Below are 23,920 nucleotides of genomic sequence, written 5' to 3'. Positions count from 1 at the left end.
GGATTCAAGAGGAGGAAGGACTCCGTCTATAACAGGGCACCACACACACACACACACACACACATACACACACACACACACACACACACTCATTCACACCTAGGACCAGTTTATCACAGCCATGTCATCTGTCATACCTGCATGTTTTTGTACAGTGGGAGAAACCCACATAGATACAGGAAGACACTGGGGACTCAGTGAGGGAACAGCTCTACCCACTGTACCACTGTGTCTCTTAGAAATGTCTCTTTTTTTCATATTCTAAACAGCTAATTTATGATTTATGTGTTTGAGCATGTGTGTGTGTGTGTGTGTGTGTAGTTCCTGCTGGTGTTACATCTGTGTTTATATAAAGTGGAGTGTGTGTGTGTGAGTGAGTGAGTGAGAGAGAGAGAGAGAGAGAGAGATGTTACACTGTAGAGAGAGAGAGAGAGAGAGAGATGTTACACTGTAAGAAGTTGTAGTTGAAACTCCGCCTTTTCTCCACCGGAAATGACTCAAAAGTGAAAGTGAAAGCAGGTAATTTTTGTGTCGAGAAAAACCCGAAGCTCTTTGGAACAGAATCGCAGTGAGTACATGAATATAAAGCTGTAATATGTCAGTTTTAGGATTATTTACTAAATGAAGAACATTTCTGTGTTCTCTTCCACAGCTGACTTTAATCTTTATTGAATAACGCGGTGTGACGCAGTAACTTAACCTGAGGGAAGTTAACAGACCTGTGTGTCCTGCTGTGTTTCTTACACACAGTGTGTAAAGTTTACAGCTGTTATTTATTAAAGAGGGAATAATATTCATATTCATTATAACAATTCCTGACATATTTCCACTCTCTCTTCTTTATCTCTAACACACACAATAAGCAGAAATAAACACGACGCTACTTCCTGTTCAGATATAGCACTCAGCGCCATTTTAGACTGAAAAGTTGAAGGCTTCTGAATCAGCGGTTCTCAACTCGGGGCGCAGATTGTTTTCAAGAAAAATAAACACAGACAGATCATCATTTAGGTTCTCGGTGTATTTTATTGCTTTTCAAATACGTGCATAAATGAACGTGCATAAATGAAAAAGAGTGTTACACCTACTATATATGTTCATCTACTACATAGTAACCAAAATATGTGTATTTCATCTACTATATAGTAACTAAAATACGTGTATTTCATCTACTATATAGTCACCAAAATACATGTTACACCTACTATATAGTCACCAAAATACGTGTATTTCATCTACTATATAGTAACCAAAATACGTGTTACACCTACTACATAGTAACCAAAATACGTGTATTTCATCTACTATATAGTCACCAAAATACGTTACACCTACTACATAGTAACCAAAATACGTGTATTTCATCTACTATATAGTCACCAAAATACGTGTTACACCTACTACATAGTAACCAAAATACGTGTATTTCATCTACTATATAGTAACCAAAATACGTGTTACACCTATTATATACTAACCAAAATATGTGTTACACCTACTATATAGTAACCAAAATAAGTGTTACACCTACTATATAGTAACCAAAATGCATGTTTTTCATTTACTATATAGTCACCAAAATACGTGTTTTTCATCTACTATATAGTCACCAAAATACGTTTATTTCATCTACTATATAGTAACCAAAATACGTGTATTTCATCTACTTGTAACCAAGTGGTAAATGGTCTGCTTATTTTGTTTCTTTCCTTACATTGTACTGAAATCTTTCATGTTCAGATGAACATTTCAAGCTAAGTATAAAGGCAAGTTATCCTGGAGGTGTCAGTAAGTAGCGATGTTAGGTATAAGTGAAGAGGCTAGGCATGCGCACACACACACACACTCTATGCAATGTTCTGTGAGAAGTGCAGGAGAGAAGCTCACTCTTGGGTTTGCTTGGTAGATTTCACATCATCCAGTGGTAAATGTAATGTAATCGTTCATGACAATATTTTGGTTAAACACCACTTCTGGATGTATGTTTTCTTGGTTTATGGCAACAAAGTATCATATTAAGAGAGTTATATCGTGTGTAATGTCTGGGATGCTCTGATGCAACACCATGTGGTGCAAGGCTATGTATTTATTTATTTATTTATTTATTTATTTTCCTTTGCTAGTTCACAATGTTATATACTTCAATTTAAATTGTTTTCTTATGTGAGTTGTCTTTTTCTGTGGTTTTATACAGTGTTCAACGGAGATGTTGGGAGTTTAAACTCCGGGGAATTGAAGGTATTGTGCGGTGCAGGAGTTCATAATTTTGTGAGTGTTATTTCATTTTTATTTCTTTCAAACTATGTAAGTGGGCAATATGAAGAATGTATTCATTTGTTTTCTTTTTATTTTATGAAAGTTGTCCCACTGCCTTATTGTCAGATGTCAAACTTGTTAGCAACACTATAGTCAAATCGCTTATCGGATCAATCACTGAATAAATTTAAATCTAAAGAACAATTTAAATTTGTTCCTGGTGATCAATCTAAATCCATGGTCACATACTGTATAGTAACCAAAATACGTGTATTTCATCTACTATATAGTCACCAAAATACGTGTATTTCACCTACTATATAGTAACCAAAATACGTGTATTTCACCTATTATATAGTAACCAAAATACGTGTATTTCACCTACTATATAGTAACCAAAATACGTGTATTTCACCTATTATATAGTAACCAAAATACGTATATTTCATCTACTATATAGTCACCAAAATACGTGTATTTCACCTACTATATAGTAGGTAAGTACGCGGTTTCGGACGCAGCCGTGCTCTCTTGTTTGCCGTCAGACGCTGCTGTGTGATCGTGTCTTGTCACAAAATGGGGTGAAAACTCCCACACGACGTTAATAGTGTGATTAAGGTGTGTACATGTCTGTAATACACGTCGATAATGCGACTAAAACAGGAATACTCCACACGTCTTAATTTGATTTGTGTTGAGTATGACTTTAGCTGGATCAAGGTCATCAATAATTGCTGTTTACATGCTAGTTTCTTAATCAGAGTATCGTCTTAATCGGGTTAATATCGGATTATTGTTGTCCATGTAAACGCACTGACTGTCGTGGATAACGAGAAGTGCAAGACGAATGTAATGCAACATGTTTTACATGTAAAATAGTCCACGTTATTACAGCCTAGTTCTCTTGTTCAAAGTAGTTATAGTGTTCAGAAACATTTTTGATCATTCATGTTCCACACCTGTCTGTTATATAGTTTTATAAAAGTCATAAGTTATTTAAAAAAAAGAGTTATGAAAAGTAATTTTAAAAAAGTACAAAAACACAAAATTAAAAAAAAATCTATCTATCAAAATCAGATGATATATTAGGTCATATATCAATAAATAATCATTATACCTGGTCTTTTCCAATATGGGGCGGGGGGTGTTACATGATAGGGGAGGCTTTAGTTACAAAAGGTTGAGAACCTCTGCTCTAAACCATTCATGTCAGATCGGAAATTCATTATTCATAATCATTAGCTCATGTCAGATAAATATCTCAGTGTAGCCTACACCTGCCATATGATCACATAATGGAGGCTGAGATGGAAACAAGTGAAGGTACAGCAGTTTAATAAAATAACAAGTCCAGGGGATCCGGCAGAAATCAATAAACATAGACAGGCAGAGGTCAGGTGATCAGGCAAACAGTCCAAACAAGGCAAGGCAAAAAGACGAGGTCGAAAACAAGAACAAAGTCAAAACCAGAATAAACGAACAAGGCATCAAGGCTTGGTAACGGCAGAGACGAAATGTAACTGAGCGTATACTTCACAATGACTATGTTTACATGGACAGCAGTAATCTAATTATTGACCTTTATTCTGAATAAGACATTATTGTGCTTAAGGTAAACACCTTAATCACAAACATGAGTCACTTTTAGAATACTCCTTTCATGTACCTGTTTTACACGTTATAGAACATAGATGGATTAACAGCACACGTCATTACGTCCCCACGCCACGCCGTCCGACGTTCCTCCAGAATTTCACGTATTAACATACAGTTGGTCTTTGTTATGGGACCGTATACAGTTTTGGGTGTTTTTATTTTTAATTTTACGAAAGCTTCAGGTGCAGTTAATTATTTGTCGTGCTGTACGTGAAAATAGACGACTGCTTGAAGCCGTGGGCTGCGTCTCAAACTGCATACTTACCTAAATACATGTATTTCTTTTACTATATACTCACACGTCTTAATTCCATTTGTGTTTGCTTCGAGTATGACCACAAACTCTCTGAAAATCTACAGGTGACAGGGCTTTTTCTGTCTCTGATCCTTCCCTTTGGAACTCTCTTCCTCCAGAACTTAGGGAAGCTCAGACCTTTGGCATTTTTAAAGCTCAACTCAATACTTTTTTAAACTTGCATTTGACTGTTGATATCTACTTTTTATTATTATTATTGTTGTTATTCTTATTAACTTTTATAATGTTTTATTTTTTTCTGTGTACTGCTTATTTTGATGTACAGCACTTTGAGATGCGGCTTTTAAAGGCGATTTATAAAATAAAGTTTATTATTAGTATGACTTTAGTCAGATTAAGGTCATCAGTAATCGCTGTTTACATGCTAGTTTCTTAATCGGATTAATATCGGATTATTGTTGTAAACGTACTGATTGGCTTTGTGTGTAAGAGTGTCTTAAATAGTGTGGTGTGATTGAGATTGTAATTGGGAACAGGTGTGTCTGATTAGTTCTCAAGAGAAGGTGATATGACAGTGTGTATCTTTGGGAGTTGTAGTCATTGGCCATGTTTGTAGTTCATGGTGCATTCTGGTAAATGGAGTCGCCACCCCCTCAAGTGCACCAAGTGCCAAAAAACTCTCCCTCCCCGGAAGGTCCTTGGCCTCTGGGCAAAATGTTCACACAGCCCCTCAGGTCCAACAAGTAGCAGGTTCCCGAGCAGATATGAGACTGGGGCTGGTTTGGCAGGGTCATTAGGCAAGACCCAGGCTTGGGAAGTTGTGTCGTCAGCTTTAGAAGGGGGCTTGACATGGTAGGCCGTCTCATCTGCCTTTCTTGTGTGTGGAGCGATGTCCTCCGTGCTGCACGGAGGCAGAACGACATACTCCAAGCAGAGCAGGAAGGCAGGGCGATGTCCTCAGTGGAGGTCACTCTCTTGGGAGGCTGCCTCGTCGACCTCGGACAGGAACTTGACTTGGGAGGCCACCTTGTGGACGGGAGTTCTGGACCTGAGGTTGCCACGTTGACCTCCGACAGATGATCAGCAGGTCAGACCACCTCGTAGGTCTCATGCTGGAGCTCTGGAGATGAGATTGACTTCTGGCTGGAGCTCGGCGGTTGGACTGACTCGTGGGTCTCAGGTTGAAGCTCTGTTCTTGCTCTCTTGTGGAGCAGTTTGTGGGAACTGCATTTGAAACGTTCCATTTGAAACATGTGATATGACACATATAAGCAATAGGAGAATTGTGCCTTAATTTCCTTAAGAAGTTTAATACAGGTTTATGAGTTGTTTTTTACTTAACTTAAAAATGTAAATTTTGCCAAAAAGGTGATCATGACTGGCCTGGTTTCAAATTCAGATCAATAGCCTTCCAGCGGTGGGTGAAAAAAAGATCAACATGTGGAAATTATGATTATTGCCAACCAACGCAATCAGCTACAACTTCATTGTCTTCATAAATCAATGCTTTTTAAGCCCAGAGAATCCTTTCATTTCTGTTGCCATGTACATAATATCATCAAAAGATTCTGAGAATCTGCAGAAATCTCTGTGCACAAGGGACAAGGGTGAAAATCGATATTACATGCCCGTGATCTTCGGGCCCTCAGGCGGCAATGCATTAAAAATAGGCCTGATTCTGTAATGGAAATCACTGCATGGGCTCTGAAACACCTCCAGAACTCATTGTCTGTGAACACAGTTCACCGTGCCATCCACAAACGCTGGTTACAGCTCTATCATGCAAAGAAGAAGCCATGTGAACATGATCCAGAAATGCTGCCGTCTTCTCTGGGCCAAAGCTCATTTAAAATGGACTGAGGCAGAGTGGAAAACTGTTCTGTGGTCAGACGAATTGAAATTTGAAATTCTTTTTGGAAACCATGGAGGCCGCGTCCTCTAAACTAAAGAGAGGGACCATCCGGCTTTTTATCAGTGCTCAGTTCAAAGGCCTGCATCTCTGATGGTATGGGGTGCATTAGTGCCTATGGAATGGGCAGCTTGCACATCTGGAAAGGCACCATCAATGCTGAAAGGTACAGTATCTCACAAAAGTGAGTACACCCCTCACATTTTTGTAAATATTTGATTATATCCTTTCATGTGACAACACTGAAGAAATGACACTTTGCTACAATGTAAAGTAGTGAGTGTACAGCTTGTGTAACAGTGTAAATGTGCTGTCCCCTCAAAATAACTCAACACAGCCATTAATGTCTAAACCGCTGGCAACAAAAGTGAGTGAGTAATTGGGCCCAAAGTGTCAATATTTTGTGTGGCCACCATTATTTTCCAGCACTGCCTTAACCCTCTTGGGCATGGAGTTCACCAGAGCTTCACAGGTTCCACTGGAGTCCTCTTCCACTCCTCCATGACGACATCACGGAGCTGGTGGATGTTAGACCTTGTGCTCCTCCACCTTCCGTTTGAGGATGCCCCACAGATGCTCAATAGGGTTTAGGTCTGGAGACATGCCTGGCCAGTCCATCACCTTCACCCTCAGCTTCTTTAGCAAGGCAGTGGTCATCTTGGAGGTGTGTTTGGGGTCATTATCATGCTGGAATACTGCCCTGCGGCCATGCTCTACCTCACTATGTCACAGTACATGTTGGCACTCATGGTTCCCTCAATGAACTGTAGCTCCCCAGTGCCGGCATCACTCATGCAGCCCCAGACCATGACACTCCCACCACCATGCTTGACTGTAGGCAAGACACACTTGTCTTTGTACTCACCTGGTTGCTGCCACACACGCTTGACACCATCTGAACCAAATAAGTTTATCTTGGTCTCATCAGACCACAGGACATGGTTCCAGTAATCCATGTCCTTAGTCTGCTTGTCTTCAGCAAACTGTTTGCGGGCTTTCTTGTGCATCATCTTTAGAAGAGGCTTCCTTCTGGGATGACAGCCATGCAGACCAATTTGATGCAGCGTGCGGCGTATGGTCTGAGCACCAACAGGCTGACCCCCCACCCCTTCAACCTCTGCAGCAATGCCGGCAGCACTCATACGTCTATTTCCCAAACACAACCTCTGGATATGACGCTGAGCATGTGCACTCAACTTCTTTGGTCGACCATGGCATCGACATTTTCACTTAGGGGTGTACTCACTTTTGTTGCCAGCGGTTTAGACATTAATGGCTGTGTACTGAGTTATTTTGAGGGGACAGCAAATTTACACTGTTACACTCACTACTTTACAATGTAGTGTCATTTCTTCAGTGTTGTCACATGAAAAGATATAATCAAATATTTACAAAAATGTGAGGGGTGTACTCACTTCTGTGAGATACTGTGTGTGTGTGTGTGTGTGTGTGTGTAATAATTAAATAAAATTGGGGTTATACAGTGTATATATATAAATAATTTATTTATGCCAATTTTATATTCCCCTGTTGTTATCTCAGCAGGACTCAGCTAATCTAATACTAAGAGACAGCAGACATTAGACTTTCTGAAATAATGTCGGGGGAGTGTGAGGAACTCAGAACATCTGAAATGAGTCATCAAGAGGAGCAGCACAAGATACAAAGGTAAGCATGTAGAATGCAAAAATGTGATATAATCTACTGATACCTTTGATTGTTCTAAATTTAAAAAAAAAAAGGAAATCTACATGCACTAACCTAAATTTATAAAGGATTTATTAAAAGTTATGCATCGAGGAGGGTCTGACTGAAATATTGTACTGAATTTAATGTTATTATTTTTTTAAAGCAGTGTTTAAAAAATGTTTAAGAAAAAAATGAAGAATGAGTACTGTGAGAAGCTTAATATATGGTCAACAAATGGGACCAAATCTGAACACTAGTAGTGAACTAGCAACATACTGGTAACGGTTAAATGCGAGGGTTTTACATGTTATGATCAAATGTATGCTAGTAGGAAGTATACAGGTGTGTTAAAAAAACAAAAAACTGTTAAACTGAAAGAACAAGTCCGGAAATCTCTGTGAACAGAACCAACAGAACCAAGACCAGTAGAGTTGTGTGATAAAGTCAGAGTAATGGGGCGGCTGTGGCTCAGTTGGTAGAGCGGGTTGTCCACTAATCGTAGGGTTGGTGGTTCGATTCCCGGCCCGGGTGACTCCACATGTCGAAGTGTCCTTGGGCAAGACACTGAACCCCAAGTTGCTCCCTAGCTAGCGCCTTGCATGGCAGCTCCTGCTACCATTGGTGTGTGAGTGTGTGAGTGTGTGTGAGTGTGTGTGAATGGGTGAATGAGACACAGTGTGTAAAGCGCTTTGGATAAAAGTGCTATATAAGTGTGCCATTTACCATTTAATGTAATAATTAATGACTATTTAAAAAAGGAGAAAGGTGAAACAGAGACCTCTGGTGGCAGTGAGGGGAAGTGCCAGGTTTGGATGTGTCTTTATACAGTTTGAAGGGGTTTAGCATCATGAGGTCTCTACAATTTACTACATTAACTGCTTAAATACCTTTCTTTCTGTTCTTTAGTGGAATTAAGAAAAGGTCAGTTTCTCCTGTATCCAGCTGTGTGTCCTATAACAGTGACCGCTCACTGCCAACTCCTCCTAATTTTAAAGGTGGACCATCCTCTGTGGAAAGGTATTCCTCTTTCTTCTTCTCATTCAGTTCTCTGAACATCTTTAGAAATGACTCCAGAGAGGAGAATTGATGTTAGCTTCAATATAATGTTATTTAGTGCTGAATTTACTTGATTTAATATTAATTAGTAAATCTATAATTTACTGGTATCATATTCACAGCTCGTATGAACTGCTATGAAAATTTGTTCTAGTAGTATCACTATTCATAATAATCCCCTAATAATAATAATAATAGTAATATAATAATAATTCTCTTGTTAGGTGATTTACAGAACTGCACTCAGGATGTCAGTGGGCAAGAGTTATATACAGTGGCAAGAAAAAGTATGTGAACCTTTCGGAATTTCATGGTTTTCTGAATAAATTTGTCATAAAATGTCATCTGATCTTCATCTCAGTCAGGGGTATTGACAAATATAATGTGTCTGAAATAATAACACAACAAAATTCTGATCCCTCATGTCTTTATTGAGAACAACCAAAAAAACCTCATAGTGCCTGTGGAAAAAGTATGTGAACCCTTGAGTTAATGACCTCAAAAAAGCTCATTGGAGTCAGGTTTTAGCACACCTGGAGTCTGGTTAAGAAAATGAGTTGGGAGGTGTGGACTACAGCTACTTTGACTGATAAAAACCCCTCAAACTTTTGGAGTTTGCTCTGCACAAGAAGCACACGGTTATGTGAGCCGTGCCTCGCCAAAAAGAGCTTTCAGAGGATCTACGATCAAGAAATGTTGATTTACATAAAGCTGGCAAGGGTCACTAAGTGATTTCAAAGACTTTAGAAATTCACCAGTCTACAGTTAGGCAAACATTCTACAAATGGAGACTCTTTGGGACTGTTGCTACTCTACCAAGAAGTGGGCACCCAGTCAAAATGGCACCAAGAGCACAATGAAGACTCATCAGTGAGGTAAAGAAACAACCCCGAATAACAGCCGAAGATTTGAAGGCATCATTGGAACTGGCGAACATCTCTGTTCATGAGTCTACAATACGCAAAACACTGAACAAGCAGGGTATCTATGGCAGGACACCACGAAGGAAGCCACTGCTTACTAAAAAGAACAATGCTGCACGCCTGAAGTTTGCAAAAGAGCACATTGACACTCCACAGCGGTATGGGCAAAATGTTTTGTGGACTGATGAAACTAAGATTTAACTATTTGGAAAAACCACACAGCACTACATCTGGTGTAGAAAGGGCACGGCATATCATCATGAAAACATCATCCCGACCGTAAAGTACGGAGGAGGAAACATCATGATTTGGGCCTGCTCTGCTGCATCAGGGCCTGGCCAGCTTGCAATCACTGAGGGGAAGATGAATTCCCAAGTATATCAGACAATTCTTCAGGATAATGTGAGAAAGTCTGTGCGTCAGCTGAAACTGTGTAGAAGTTGGGTGATGCGACAGGACGACGACCCAAAACACCGGAGCAAGTCCACAACAGAATGGGTTCAGAAAAACAAAATCCGCCTTTTGGAGGGGTGGAGTCAGAGCCCAGACCTCAACCCAATAGAGATGCTGTGGAATGACTTGAAGAGAGCCATACACATGAGACGTCCAAAGAATATGACCGATCTAAAGCAGTTCTGCCGGGAAGAATGGGCTAAAATTCCTCCTGAACGATGTGCAGGTCTGATCCACAGCTACAGGAAGTGCCTGGTTGAGGTTATTGCTGCCGGGGGGGGTCAACCAGTTATTAATTCTAAGGGTTCACGTACTTTTTCCACTGCCATTTTGAATGTTGAATGAGTGTGTTCAATAAAGACATGAAAGATCAGAATTTTTTTTGTGTTATTCTTTTAGGCACATTATATTTGTCAATACCCCTGACTTAGATGAAGATCAGATCACATTTTATGACAAATTTATTCAGAAAACTTTGAAACTCCAAAGGGTTCACATACTTTTTCTTGCCACTGTATAGCAGCATTATTGCTTTAGCAGCTGATTAATAATTATACAATCTGAGGGAGTCAGGAAGCATCCTGAGATCTGCACCACAGTGTTTTGTAGATAGACTCGCTAAAGCAATTTTTCCTCTACTCTTTAGGGGAACTGTGGAAAGGTCAAATTCTCCTGTATCCAGCTGTGTGTCCTTTAAGAGTGACCTCTCACTGCCACTTCCTCTCGACTTTAAAGGTGGAACATCCTCCGTGGAAAGGTACTCCTTTATCCTGCTCATTAAAATCACAGCCTCTCATTTGTTCCTGTTCATATTTATTCATGTTCTTCCTATTCATAACATGAGATATGAGATGGTGTTAAATGAAGGAAGTTTTAGAAGTAGTCGAGCATGTACTTTTAATGCATTATAATGCACTCCAGCACATAATTATCTACCTTGTAAGGCACCAGGAGTTTAACAGGCCACGTGGCCACTAAATACCTCGATCACGTCATGATGTTCCGTCACTGGGACGTTGATGGCACAGATCTGTACCCCATTAGGCACTCTGGAGACTTTAAATAAAGCAGCAATGGACCAGTTATATCACTCTGGCATCTGATTTGGAACATGGATTTGATGAATTTCTCTCTAATGATATCGTTACACAACATAACTGACTGTGAAACTTTTACTACATTTTAGTAAATTTACTTTGGACAGCACCTCTCCCAAAAATATGTCTGTTTGCTAGCTGCACCACATCCAGGAGAGCCCCATGTGTTCTCCTCTCTAAAGACGCTCATAATGGCGGTGTCTTGGCCTAAAGGAGCCAGCGGTTCTAATAAGCACTTAGTCATTAAAGCCCAGCACACTGTCAGGGTATTAAGCCTTTCTAACAGTACGTGTACATTAGCATAGTTAGGACAGTGGTGTCTCAGTGCTCAAGACTCTAGACTACTGATCAGAAGGTTGAAAATATAAATCCCATACTGCCAAGATACCAAGCCCCTGAGAGTCCTTCAAGCAAGGTGTTTATTCTGCTCTGCTCCAGATGTGCAGTGTAATGACTGACTGCGCTCTGGACATGGCTCCTTTCAAATGAGGATATGTATGAAGTATGAAATTCTGTAGCTGTATGTACATAATGTCATCCTAAGATATAAATCACTATATTTATAGATAAAATATCTAAAACAACTTTTTCTTCGTTCTAGTGAAACTAAGGAAAGGCGTCTCTCACCTGTATCCAGCTGTGTGTCCTATAATAGTGACCACTCAATGCAGCCTCCTCTCAGCTTTAAAGGTGGAACATCCTCTGTGGAAAGGTATTCCTCTCTTCTTCTCACTTATTCTAGTCTTGTGTCATGTAGGTTTAATATACTGTATGTGCTATGCCTACACGTGAGTGCAAAAGTTAGCACCCCTGTGGTTTCTGGGTAGAAAAGGAAAAGTTTGTCAATAAGGGAATCTGCCAATAGCCCTTGGTAAACTCCAGGATAGAATAAAAACGAGCTGTACCCAGGCGTTCCAGAAGCTCGTCAGTACAAGGCGTGACTGAACACTCAGGCTTGGGCTGTTCCAGCCACTGTAGGACATCTTTATTTAATGCTAATAGCTAGCATTTTCACAATTCATCCTGAACCACTTTTCTTTTGTGTTCCTGTAAGCAGTACGGCTGGACACACACAAAGGGGGTGTGGTTAGAGGTCAGAGAAGTCTCAGTGTTGTGTTCCATTAGATCAGTGCAACACCCAAACCTAACCTAGTGTCCAAATTGCTCCATACGAGGATTAGAGATGGTGTCCAAATGGGTTCTGAGTGAGATCCACTGTTTTTGCACTGAGCCACAGCTCATCTCTCTCTGACACCATCATTGCCAGAGCAACAGGAACCACCACTGTCTGAGGAAATTGTGGTGGTGAATCTACCATATGTATCCCCTCTCATAGCCGACTTCCCCAACCCAACATGTGACCTTGAAGGACTCTTGCTGCTTGTCAGTAATCATAAGTAATTAGGAGCTAGAGGTGAGAAGGTATACAAGTGCTTTATCTCCTGGTGCAAATTGTCCCAACTGGAAACACACATTATAGTGCCATTGCTGCCTTTCCTGTGCCCGAAGCCAGTTCTCCCATGATAAGAGCCGAGTGTGTGTGTGGAGTTTCAGGGGTTCAGATATCACAGCTGTGTGGACCAGAGCTGTAGGATGTGTGCTGAGGTTTAAAAAAATTTACAGTGTTTGTTTATCCACAGAAACCAAAAACGGAAACCAAAAATCGACTGCAGAAATCAGATGGAGTCCATATTCAAGGTGTGTGTGTGTGCGTGTGTGTGTGTGTGTGTGTGTGTTTAATATACACTTCTTTAGAAATTAAAAAGTAGATTAAAGTAATTTACAGTGAAGTTTATAGTAAACAGTTTACAGTTACAGCAGCATTATGTGTAATCAGACAAAAGTGCATTTCAGTCTGTTTTAAAGTTACAGCTTTACCTCTGACGTACAAAGTGCTGACACTGGAGACTCCTTCCATAAATGTTAAATAAACATCTCCTTACAGAAATCTTTACTATATTAACAATTACTCATATTTTAAAATCTATTTATGTGGAGCGTTCTCCGTACAAGTCCCTGTAAATCAGCTGTTACTATAGAAACATATTAGAATGAGAAAATGAATCCAGTTAACACCTTCTGACCAATCAGAATCCAGAATTCACCAGCAATGTGGTGTAAAATCATATAACAGATTATGTAGCATTTTATTGATTTATTTAGTAATTTGATGTTATTGTGTTGTTTAAATCAGGAGCTGGAGAACAAAGTCATCACTCTGTTGAAGAATGAGCTGAACAGGTTCAAGAAGCTACTGAGTGCTGATTTCCCAGCATGCTCTGAGGAGGAGGAGGAGGAGGAGGATCTGCACTGTTTCAGAGAGGGTGTGCTGAAGATCACACTGCACATCCTGAAGAACATGAAGCAGAAAGATCTCGCTCACACACTGCAGATCAGTAAGAGCTTTAGATTATTACAATATTCTATCACTTTAAATTACACACTGGGCCACTGGTCTATATTTTCATACTGATTTTTATCCTAATGAATACAGTTTTTTAATCAAATAAATGACCCAGAGATAATCCTAATGTTTTGGTTCTTTTACATCATATTTATGTATTTATTAGGAATGAATTCCAGTTTGTGACTAATATTGATCTTCACACTGTGGATAGTATCCATACATTACAATAATGACCATCACATTTTTCCTGTTTGTTAGAGCTGGCCTCTGTGTATCAGCGAAAGCTCAAATCCAGACTTCTAGATAAATGTAAAAGAATTAATGAAGGAATCTCACAGCATGGGACATCAACACTTCTGAATCAGATCTACACAGAGCTCTACGTCACAGAGGGTGGGAGTGGAGACGTCAATAAAGAACATGAGGTGAGACAGATTGAGACAGCGTCCAGGAGACCAGCAGCAGAGGAGACACCCATCAAATGTAATGAGCTCTTTAAAGACAAGTCCATCAGAAGTGTGCTGACTAAAGGAGTAGCTGGAATTGGAAAAACAGTCTCTGTGCAGAAGATCATTCTGGACTGGGCTGAAGGGAAAGAGAATCAGGACGTCACCTTCATGTTTCCACTTCCCTTTAGAGAGCTGAATTTGGTGAAGCAGGGGACCTTCAGTCTGATGAGCCTTCTTCATCAGTTTTTCCCTGACATTAAGGACTTGGAAGTAATAGACAGTGACACCTACAAAGTCCTGTTCATCTTTGATGGTCTGGATGAGTGTCGACTTCCTCTAAATTTCCAGAAGAATGAGATGTTGTGTGATGTGACAGAGTCAGTCTCAGTGGATGTGCTGCTGACAAACCTCATCAAGGGGAATCTGCTTCCCTCTGCTCACCTCTGGATAACCACTCGACCAGCAGCAGCCAATCAGATCCCTCCTGAGTGTGTAGCCCAGGTAACAGAGGTACGAGGGTTCAGTGATCCTCAGAAAGAGGAGTACTTCAGGAAGAGGATCAGTGATCAGAGCCTGTCCAATAAAATCATCACACACATGAAGTCTTCCAGAAGCCTCTACATCATGTGCCACATCCCAGTCTTCTGCTGGATCTCAGCCACTGTTCTAGAGAGAATGTTGGGTGAAGCAGAGATTGGAGAGATCCCCAAGACTCTGACTCAAATGTTCACACACTTCCTGATCTTTCAGATCAAACACAAGGACCAAAAGTACCATCAGAACTGTGACCTTGATCTTCCCCAGACCAGAGCGAGTATCCTGGCACTGGGAAAACTGGCTTTCCAACAGCTGGAGAAAGGAAACCTGATATTCTATGAGGAAGACCTGAGAGAGTGTGGCATTGATGTCAGAGAAGTGGCAGTGTACTCAGGAGTGTGTACCCAAATCTTCAGAACAGAGTCTGGACTCCACCTGGGGAAGATGTTCAGCTTTGTGCATCTGAGTGTTCAGGAGTTTTTGGCTACATTATATGCATTTCTCTGCTTCCTTGACAAAAACCCAACAAAAGAACAAACCACTGATCTTTCTGGTCTTCTCAACATATCAGAAATGTCTGACATCCTCAAGAGTGCAGTGGATCAGGCCTTACAGAGTGACAACGGACACTTGGATCTTTTCCTCCGCTTCCTTCTGGGCCTCTCAGTGGAGTCTAATCAGAAGCTCATTCGAGGTCTGCTGACACACAAAGTAAACAGCTCTGACTGTCAGAAGGACATAGTTGAGTACATCAAGTTCAAGTTTGAACACAATCCATCTCCAGAGAGATCCGTCAATCTGTTCTGCTGTCTGAACGAGTTACATGATGATTCACTAGTGAAAGAGATCCAAAGCTACATGAGCTCAGGACGTCTCTCTGAAGCTGAACTCTCACCTGCTCAGTGGTCTGCTCTGGTCTTTGTGTTGCTGACATCAGAGGAGGATCTGGAAGTGTTTGAGCTACAGAAGTTCATAAAGTCAGATGAATGCTTTAAGAGACTGCTACCAGTCGTCCGGGAAGCCACAAGAGTTCTGTAAGTAAAAGCTGTTTCTCTATTAAACTCAGTGTTTAGGAATGAGAGGAGCTGTTCTGAGTGGATTTCACAGCAATACGCCTAACTACTCTTTATAATTTATTCATCCTAAATAGGGCAGCGTTGTTACTGATACTGGTACCGATACCAACATCTGATACATTTTCTGATGTGACATTTTCTCCTTTCAGGCTCAGCGAGTGTAACCTGACGGAGAGAAGCTGCTCGGCTTTACACACAGTTCTCAGCTCAGAATCCTCCAAGCTGACTGAGGTGGATCTGAGCAGTAATCCTCTGGAGGACTCAGGAGTGAAGCTGCTTTGTGCCGGACTGAAGAGTCCAAACTGTAAGCTGGAGAAACTGAGGTCAGTTCATCTCTCCTGTTGAGAGAGAGAGAGAGAGAGAGAGAGAGAGCGAGAGAGAATGTTTGTACATCATACAACATCTCTAGCGTTACTTGTTGCAGAGCTGCCAACATTACTAACAAGAAACTCACAGCAGGAAAAACAGAATATGATGGGGGTCGGTGCTAAGTGCATGAACTATAAAAATGTATCTGCAGAAGTGGAATAATAAGCAAGGATTTATTTTGTCCTTCGTTTAGACTTTCAGACTGCAGTATAACAGAGGAAGGATACGCTGCTCTGGCTGAAGCTCTGAAATCATCACACCTGATAGAGCTGGATCTCAGAGGGAACGACCCTGGAGCATCAGGAGTGAAGCTGCTCACTGATGTACTACAGGATCCACACTGTACACTGGAGACACTGAGGTGAACAGCTATTATCAATTCATTTCTAATATACATCATTTATAATATACATATCGGGCTCGACAGCTTATGTTATATCTCATTGTCATGTTGGACATCCTCGTTTATTAATAATCTGTTATTGACTACAGTGATGGATGTAATATTTAAATGGCTCTGGTATACTGAAGGTTTCTGTGCTTAAAACATGAACAAACTTTATAACATATTCAATAAGCTTTTCAAAATGATTGTGCAGTACCATAAAATAATTAGGAATCTTAAAGTCATGATGTAGTATTAGTAATATTAATATTAGTATGTAATAAAAGTCAGTTTTGTTACATTTCCATTACAGTTTTTTGATGCATCTCATCTGCCTTTTATCAGCATTTATACTTGCGGTGTAATAATGCATGTAAATGAACTAAGCTTCAGTTTCATTTGTTTGTATGCTAAAAGCGAATTATAAAAGAACTCTAACTCTAAATTTTAAAGTGTGGTGTTTCCACCTTGTCAGTAAAAATGACGAAACTGCTGGTTAGTTTTAAGAAACCCAGTGTTTGGAATGAGCCAGAGCGGTCTGCTGCTATATTTTAGTTGCAGAAATGGAATTAATAGCAGGTTAACAGTAAATTTGTGCACCACTATGCGTTACAGCAATATTATACTTACCTGCATACAGACATTAAAATAAAATGTAATTCAGTGATCGATGAACCATGTTTCATGCAAAAGAAGTCACGGTCTGTAGCAGTCAGCAATGTGAAATTTCTATAAGACTTCTTTATGTATTTTATTTTATTGGTAGCATCAAGGGTCTGGTGAGAATTACTTCTGATTGGAAGACTCAAAATAAATCTCATTTCAACAACAATTTGAACCATAAACTATAAACTCAACAAATAGGAGCATGTACATGTGATTTTAGTTAAGCAATGATTGGTTTTCAAACACACCATATCTTTTCAGCTGTAACGTTGTAAAGGTTGTAACGTCCCCATACCTGATCATGCATGCATGTCCTGATTTAAAGTGAGTTTACACTAAAAATATTCTTGTTTTTTCTCTGCAGGTTGTTGACAAGTCCTGCTGCACAGGAAGGCTATGAGTTACTTTATAGAGTTCTGAATAAGAACCCCTTGCTGCAGAGAGAACTCGATGTGAGTGAGAAAATAAACGGAGACTCTGAGGTGAAGCAGCTCTCTGCTCTACTGCAGGATTCACACTGCAGACCTGAGATACTCAAGTTAGTTTTCATCAGTTATTCCCTTACATTTTACATTTAAAATAATAGATAAAATGGATATAAAATAGAGAAAATGCTTCTCTTACTTGTTGTCTTTCTGTAAACAGGGTAAATAACGTCAGGATGAGAAATGAAGGTTGTGCAGCTCTGGCATCAGCGCTGAGTTTAAACCCCTCACACCTGAGACAGCTGGAGCTGAGTGGGAATACACTGAGAGGATCAGGAATGAAGGAGCTCTGTGGTGTGCTGAAGAATCAACAATTCAAACTGCTGAAACTGGGGTAATGTCATCACTTAAAATAAAACTAATAGTGTCCGAAAGAAGAGCAGAGGTCTTTAAGAAGACTTTAAGAAGACATTCTGACAGTATATGTATAGTGTTACTGTTTGAAATGACCAAATTTATGTATTATTATCATTATTATTATTATTATTAATACAGTAAATTCTATTTAATCACCTGCAAACACCAGTTGCAGCTACAAAAAGTAACGGAAAACCTTCTAGAAATGTTATAAACACTGGTCACAAACTATCAGTTAATCTGCTCCAGATAAGCTCCAGATAAATTCTACGTGAATAAAACTTGTTACGCGCATGTCATTTACAAACAAGTTTATGTACTTCATTAGTTATGAAGGGTTTCTGGAAATTAAATGAAAGAACATTCTCATGAACAAGTTAACAAAGCATTATGAACATTTCCCAAAACCCACCCGAGAATGATGAACTTTATTCTCCTTCTCCAGACTTTCAGACTGTAATATAACAGAGGAAGGATACACTGCTCTGGCTAAAGCTCTGAAGTCAAACCGCTCATCACACCTGATAAACCTGGACCTCAGAGGGAACGACCCTGGAGACTCAGGAATGACGGAGATTAGGAGTTTGATGAATGATACAGAATGTAAACTGACACTGAGGTGAGCGCTTTCCCCCAGTACATGTAAAATACAGCCTTAATTCTGAGTAATTAGTAAAGTTTTACTGTTTAGTTTTCCACCATGGACCAAACAATTACTGAAAAGTACCACTGCATTGGTGTAAATATAATTAGTGTTAGCATTTCTCTGTTCTTTCTCTCTCTACAGGTTGCTGAAAAGTCCTGATGCACAGAAAGCTTATGATCATCTGAGTGAAGTTCTGGGTATAAACCCGATACTGCAGACGGATCTGGATCTGAGTGGGAAAATAGAAGGAGACTCAGGAGTAGAGCAACTCTCTGCTTTACTGAAGGATCTACTGGAGGATCCACACTGCAGACCTGAAAAACTTCAGTAAGGAATTGAATGATGTATAAATCTGTGCTGAATGGTTTGTCTTTAGGTTATCAATCATTCATCTAGTGTCCATGTCTTTTTCAGTAGTGATGAGTAGTTTGAGGAGAAAAGACCTCCCTCTGCTACAGAACTGCTAAAGAAAAACCCACAGTTAAGTGTGATTAATTGTGCTTTCAGGCTCAGTGAGTGTAATCTGACAGAGAAAGGATGTTCAGCTCTGCTCACAGCTCTCAGATCAGAATCCTCCACCCTGAGGGAGCTGAATCTGAGTAAGAACAGGATTCAGGATTCAGGAGTGAAGCTGCTCTCTGCAGTACTGAAGAATAAAGACTGTAAACTGGAGATTGTGAGGTAACGTCTAATACACACTTCATCCGTTATCCAGACACGTAATTACATGTAACACTCCTACAGTTATCTAAATTATGTACATCTTTTATTGTTGTTGTTTGTTTGTTTGTTTGTTTGTTTTAGTTATGTTCATTTTTGTGATGCGAGTGTAGAGGAGTTTGTGTTAGTTTAGTGTGTGCAGGTGTGTATTTTTATTCTGTTCCTGTGCACACAGGGGCACTCTGTAAGTCCTGCACATACACAGTGTTTGTCAGGGATTCCCTTGTTTCCTTCTCCCTGAAAGTGAAGACATGTAACTGATACTTATTGTTTAAGTAATTATCTATTACTAAAAAAATAATGTATAACTGATAAACTAAACTAAACTAAATAATTACCCATAAATTTATTTACATGTCCTGAGACAGATCTGTGACTTCACAGAAATCCTCTTCATCTGTTCGTACACAGACACTGGAGCGCCGGAGTCACACTACATGGGTGTATTTGGGAGTCACACTACATGGGTGTATTTGGGAGTCACACTACATGGGTGTATTTGGGAGTCACACTACATGGGTGTATTTGGGAGTCACACTACATGGGTGTATTTGGGAGTCACACTACATGGGTGTATTTGGGAGTCACACTACATGGGTGTATTTGGGAGTCACACTACATGGGTGTATTTGGGATTGGCAGTGAACAAAAGTCTCAGATTTCAGACACAAAATGAATTATAATGATGTGCTGTTATGGTTTTATCATAATGTTTTCATCATGTTTTCTCCAGACATTGGAAAAAATCTAAATCAGAAAATTATCAGAACAGTTTTCTAGTGTAGAAAATTATTTTAATCATCAAAAATGAGCAAAATTATCATTTGTTTTTATTTACTCACATTTATTTTTTGCCCAGAATGAGAGAGCTTTTGTACATAAAAAAATCAAGATAATTATTTGTACTTTTATCCTCTTAGACTTTCAGACTGCAGAATAACAGAGGAAGGATACGCTGCTCTGGCTGAAGCTCTGAAATCATCACACCTGATAGAGCTGGATCTCAGAGGGAACGACCCTGGAGCATCAGGAGTGAAGCTGCTCACTGATGTACTACAGGATCCACACTATACACTGGAGACACTGAGGTGAGAAAAAAGATCTAGATAACCATAAACAGCTATATTTCTATCACTTTAGCATTTAGCATTAGAAAATGTTATATTCAAAGCTTTGAAGATGAAATAATAACAGATATTTGTCCTCTTAGACTTTCAGACTGCAGTATAACAGAGGAAGGATACGCTGCTCTGGCTGAAGCTCTGAAATCATCACACCTGATAGAGCTGGATCTCAGAGGGAACGACCCTGGAGCATCAGGAGTGAAGCTGCTCACTGATGTACTACAGGATCCACACTGTACACTGAAGACACTGAGGTGAGAAAAAAGATCTAGATAACCATTAACAGCTATATTTCTATCACTTTAGCATTTAGCATTAGAAAATGATTAATTCTGCTGAATGGTTTAATTTGAATGATTTGATGTCACTATATCACACTGTAATGTTAAGTGGGTTTGCTGATTATCCAGGAAACAGCGCTGGATAGAGTTTTGTGCTTGAACAGTTATAAACAGTAAGAGTAAAGACTGATAATGAATATTTTATTAAGAAATGAGGATTAGTGTGCACTGATTGTGTAACAGATATAGCTGGATAAGGATACACACTGAAAACACAAACTGAAGCACAGCTAAAGCACATAACAATCAGTTCCTTATTGCTCTCATTACAGTTATTAACCTGCTGATATCATTTTTCTCTACAGGTTGTGGAAAAGTGCTGATGCAGAGGAAGCCTACAAGTGTCTTACTGACATTTTCAGAAGAAACCCCTTACTGCACACGGAGCTGGATCTGAACAACAACATACTTGAACACGTCAAAGTGAAGCATCTCTCGGCTCTGCTGCAGGAGCCACATTACAGACTGCAGAAACTCAGGTAAGGAACAACTATAAACATATAGATCTGTATTTCCATGCATTACTGTAATTAGCTGGTGTGCGGAGTGTGTCATTAACAGAGAGCACAATGGCCAGCCTCAGCGTGTGAAACATTATTAGCAATATGATTATTAAGAGAGTGTGAGCTGCTGTGAATTGAAGCGTCCATGTGCGAGTGTCGTTCTGTCTGTGCACTCTCAGCAGGATCACATGATCACACTTCACTTTCACTCGCTCCATAAACTACTCACTGAAGATGAGAGTTAACATAGTTTTTCTTTCTCCATTTTCAAATACGTTTCTTGGAAGAACCTTTTTTTGTGGACGGGAGACCAATGTGCAGAGAAAAAATACATTTTCTAAAACATCTATATACTGTATGTGTGGGCGGGGCCTTGGAGTAGGGTAGGATGTGAGTATAGCCCTATTTGGATGGGATTCGATGTACATTCGATGTTGCTGTATTTATCCATCCATCCATCCATCTTCTACCACTTACTCCTTCTTCAGGGTCACGGGGAACCTGGAGTCTATCCCAGGGAGCATGGGGCACAAGGCGGGGTACACCCTGGACAGGGTGCCAGTCCATTGCAGGGCACAATCATATACACGCTCACACACCCATTCATACACTACGGACACTTTAGACACGCCAATCAGCCTACCATGCATGTCTTTGGACTGGGGGAGGAAACCGGAGTACCCGGAGGAAACCCCCGCAGCACGGGGAGAACATGCAAACTCCGCACACACAGGGCCCCAGCGGGAATCCCCCGCCGGGCGAACGTGCTAACCACTAAGCCACCGTGCGCCCCTGCTGTGTTTATATATTTATATGTGTTTATATATTAATTTTAATTCTGTCTCATGTCACAAATACATTTATTTACATTTACATTTATTCATTTAGCAGACGCTTTTACAGAGACGTACAAATGAGGAAATACAAGCAAAGCGATATATCAAGCGGAGAACAATACAAGTAGTGCTACTGTACAAGATTTTTAATTAAATACACCTGTTACCAGGTCAAGAAAAGCCTGTGGCAAGAAAATAGCGGAAGTATACACGGCTATAGAGCCACAAAAATGAGTATAGACTAATGTTCCACACGGACTGGCCTTGAAATAAATGACCGTGTCCATAATTCAGGTGGAACTCGTACAGACTGCAGTAAGGTACTAATAATATAAAACATGCCTTATTTTATATACACTCACTGACCACTTTATTAGGAACACCTATATACTTGATCGTTCATGTAATTTTCCAACCAGCCAATCATGTGGCAGCAGCACAATGCATGAAATCATACTGATACAGATCATGAGCTTCAGTTAATGTTCACATCAAAGATCAGAACGGAGGAACATGTGATCTCTGTGACTTTAACTGTTGCATTGGTTTGAGTATTTCTGAAAGTGCTGGGAGATCACACACACACACACACACACACACACACACACACACACACACACACACACACAACAGTCTCTAGGGTTTATACAGAATGGTGCAGAAAACAAAAAACATCCAGTGAGCGTCAGGTATGTGGGTGGAAACGCCGTGTTGATGAGAGAGGTCAGAGGAGAAGGACCAGACTGGTTCAAACTGACAGGAAGGTAACCAGTATAACCAAATAACAAATAGCCACTCTCTACAAACATGCTGAGCAGAAAAGCATCTCAGAACACACAACACATCCAACCTTGAGGATGGGCTACAACAGCAGAAGACCACATCTGAGGCTACAGTGGACACAGACTCACCCAAACTGGACAGATGAGGATTGGGAAACCATCACCTGGTGTTTTTTTCCAATCTTCTGCCCAGTTTTGGTGAGGCTGTGAGTGTGTGTACTCATTCCTTCATTCAAGTGCTTTATCCTGGTCAGGGTGAGCACCTAGGGGGCAATTTAGTGTAGCGAATCCACCTTTCTGTATGTTTTTGGATGGTGGGAGAAAACAGGAGAACCGCTGAAACACTACACAGACAGTAACCAGAGATCAGGATCTCTCTCTCTCTCTTTCTCTCCCTCTCTCTGCCTCTCTCACTCTCTCTCTCTCTCTCTCTGTCTCCCTCTCTCTCTGTCTGTCTCTCTCTCACTCTCTCTAGGTTGTATGATAATGGCAGTATTACAGAAGATGACTGGTCACATTTGACTTCTGCTCTGGTTTTAAATCCTTCACACCTGAGAGAGTTGGATCTAAACAGGAATAAAGCAGGAGAGTCTGGAGTGAGAAATCTGTGTGATTTCCTGAAGAATCCTAAATGTAACCTGCAGAAACTAAAGTGAGTAATTAACCTGTACATTTTAAATAGTCCACATTTATTATAACACTAATAATCTTTTAGGAGTTTAATATTCTTCAGTCATTTATAATTCATTTAGAAAGACTTTCTGAATATGTATTAATATATTTAAATGATTATAAATGTTATTATAAAACTACAGTGTATTAGGTATATACAGTGGGTTCAGAAAGTATTACATTATACATGTATATTTAATTTTTAATAAGGCACTAATTATCGTTTCTTTTCTCCCTCTGTAGTCTATTGAACAGTGTAAATGTTGTATA

At 40.0% G+C, this 23,920-nt stretch overlaps 1 protein-coding gene across 2 annotated transcripts in view; it reads left to right on the top strand.

Moving 5' to 3' along the window:
* The first annotated feature begins 463 nt into the window (after window positions 1-463).
* The window catches only part of LOC128607104 (protein NLRC5), a 252,983-nt gene continuing 229,526 nt past the window's right edge, over window positions 464-23,920 (top strand). For both annotated transcript variants that reach the window (XM_053623757.1, XM_053623750.1), the window contains exons 1-6: window positions 464-568; window positions 2,195-2,268; window positions 7,620-7,745; window positions 8,673-8,783; window positions 10,845-10,955; window positions 11,897-12,007. In XM_053623757.1, the coding sequence (XP_053479732.1) occupies window positions 7,675-7,745; window positions 8,673-8,783; window positions 10,845-10,955; window positions 11,897-12,007 (404 nt within the window). In that variant the 5' untranslated portion in view covers window positions 464-568; window positions 2,195-2,268; window positions 7,620-7,674. The remainder of the gene's footprint in view (window positions 569-2,194; window positions 2,269-7,619; window positions 7,746-8,672; window positions 8,784-10,844; window positions 10,956-11,896; window positions 12,008-23,920) is intronic.

The sequence above is a fragment of the Ictalurus furcatus genome, chromosome 4, assembly GCF_023375685.1.
Source record: "Ictalurus furcatus strain D&B chromosome 4, Billie_1.0, whole genome shotgun sequence".
Lineage (NCBI taxonomy): Eukaryota > Metazoa > Chordata > Actinopteri > Siluriformes > Ictaluridae > Ictalurus > Ictalurus furcatus.
This window is presented reverse-complemented; position numbering and strand designations above follow the sequence as displayed.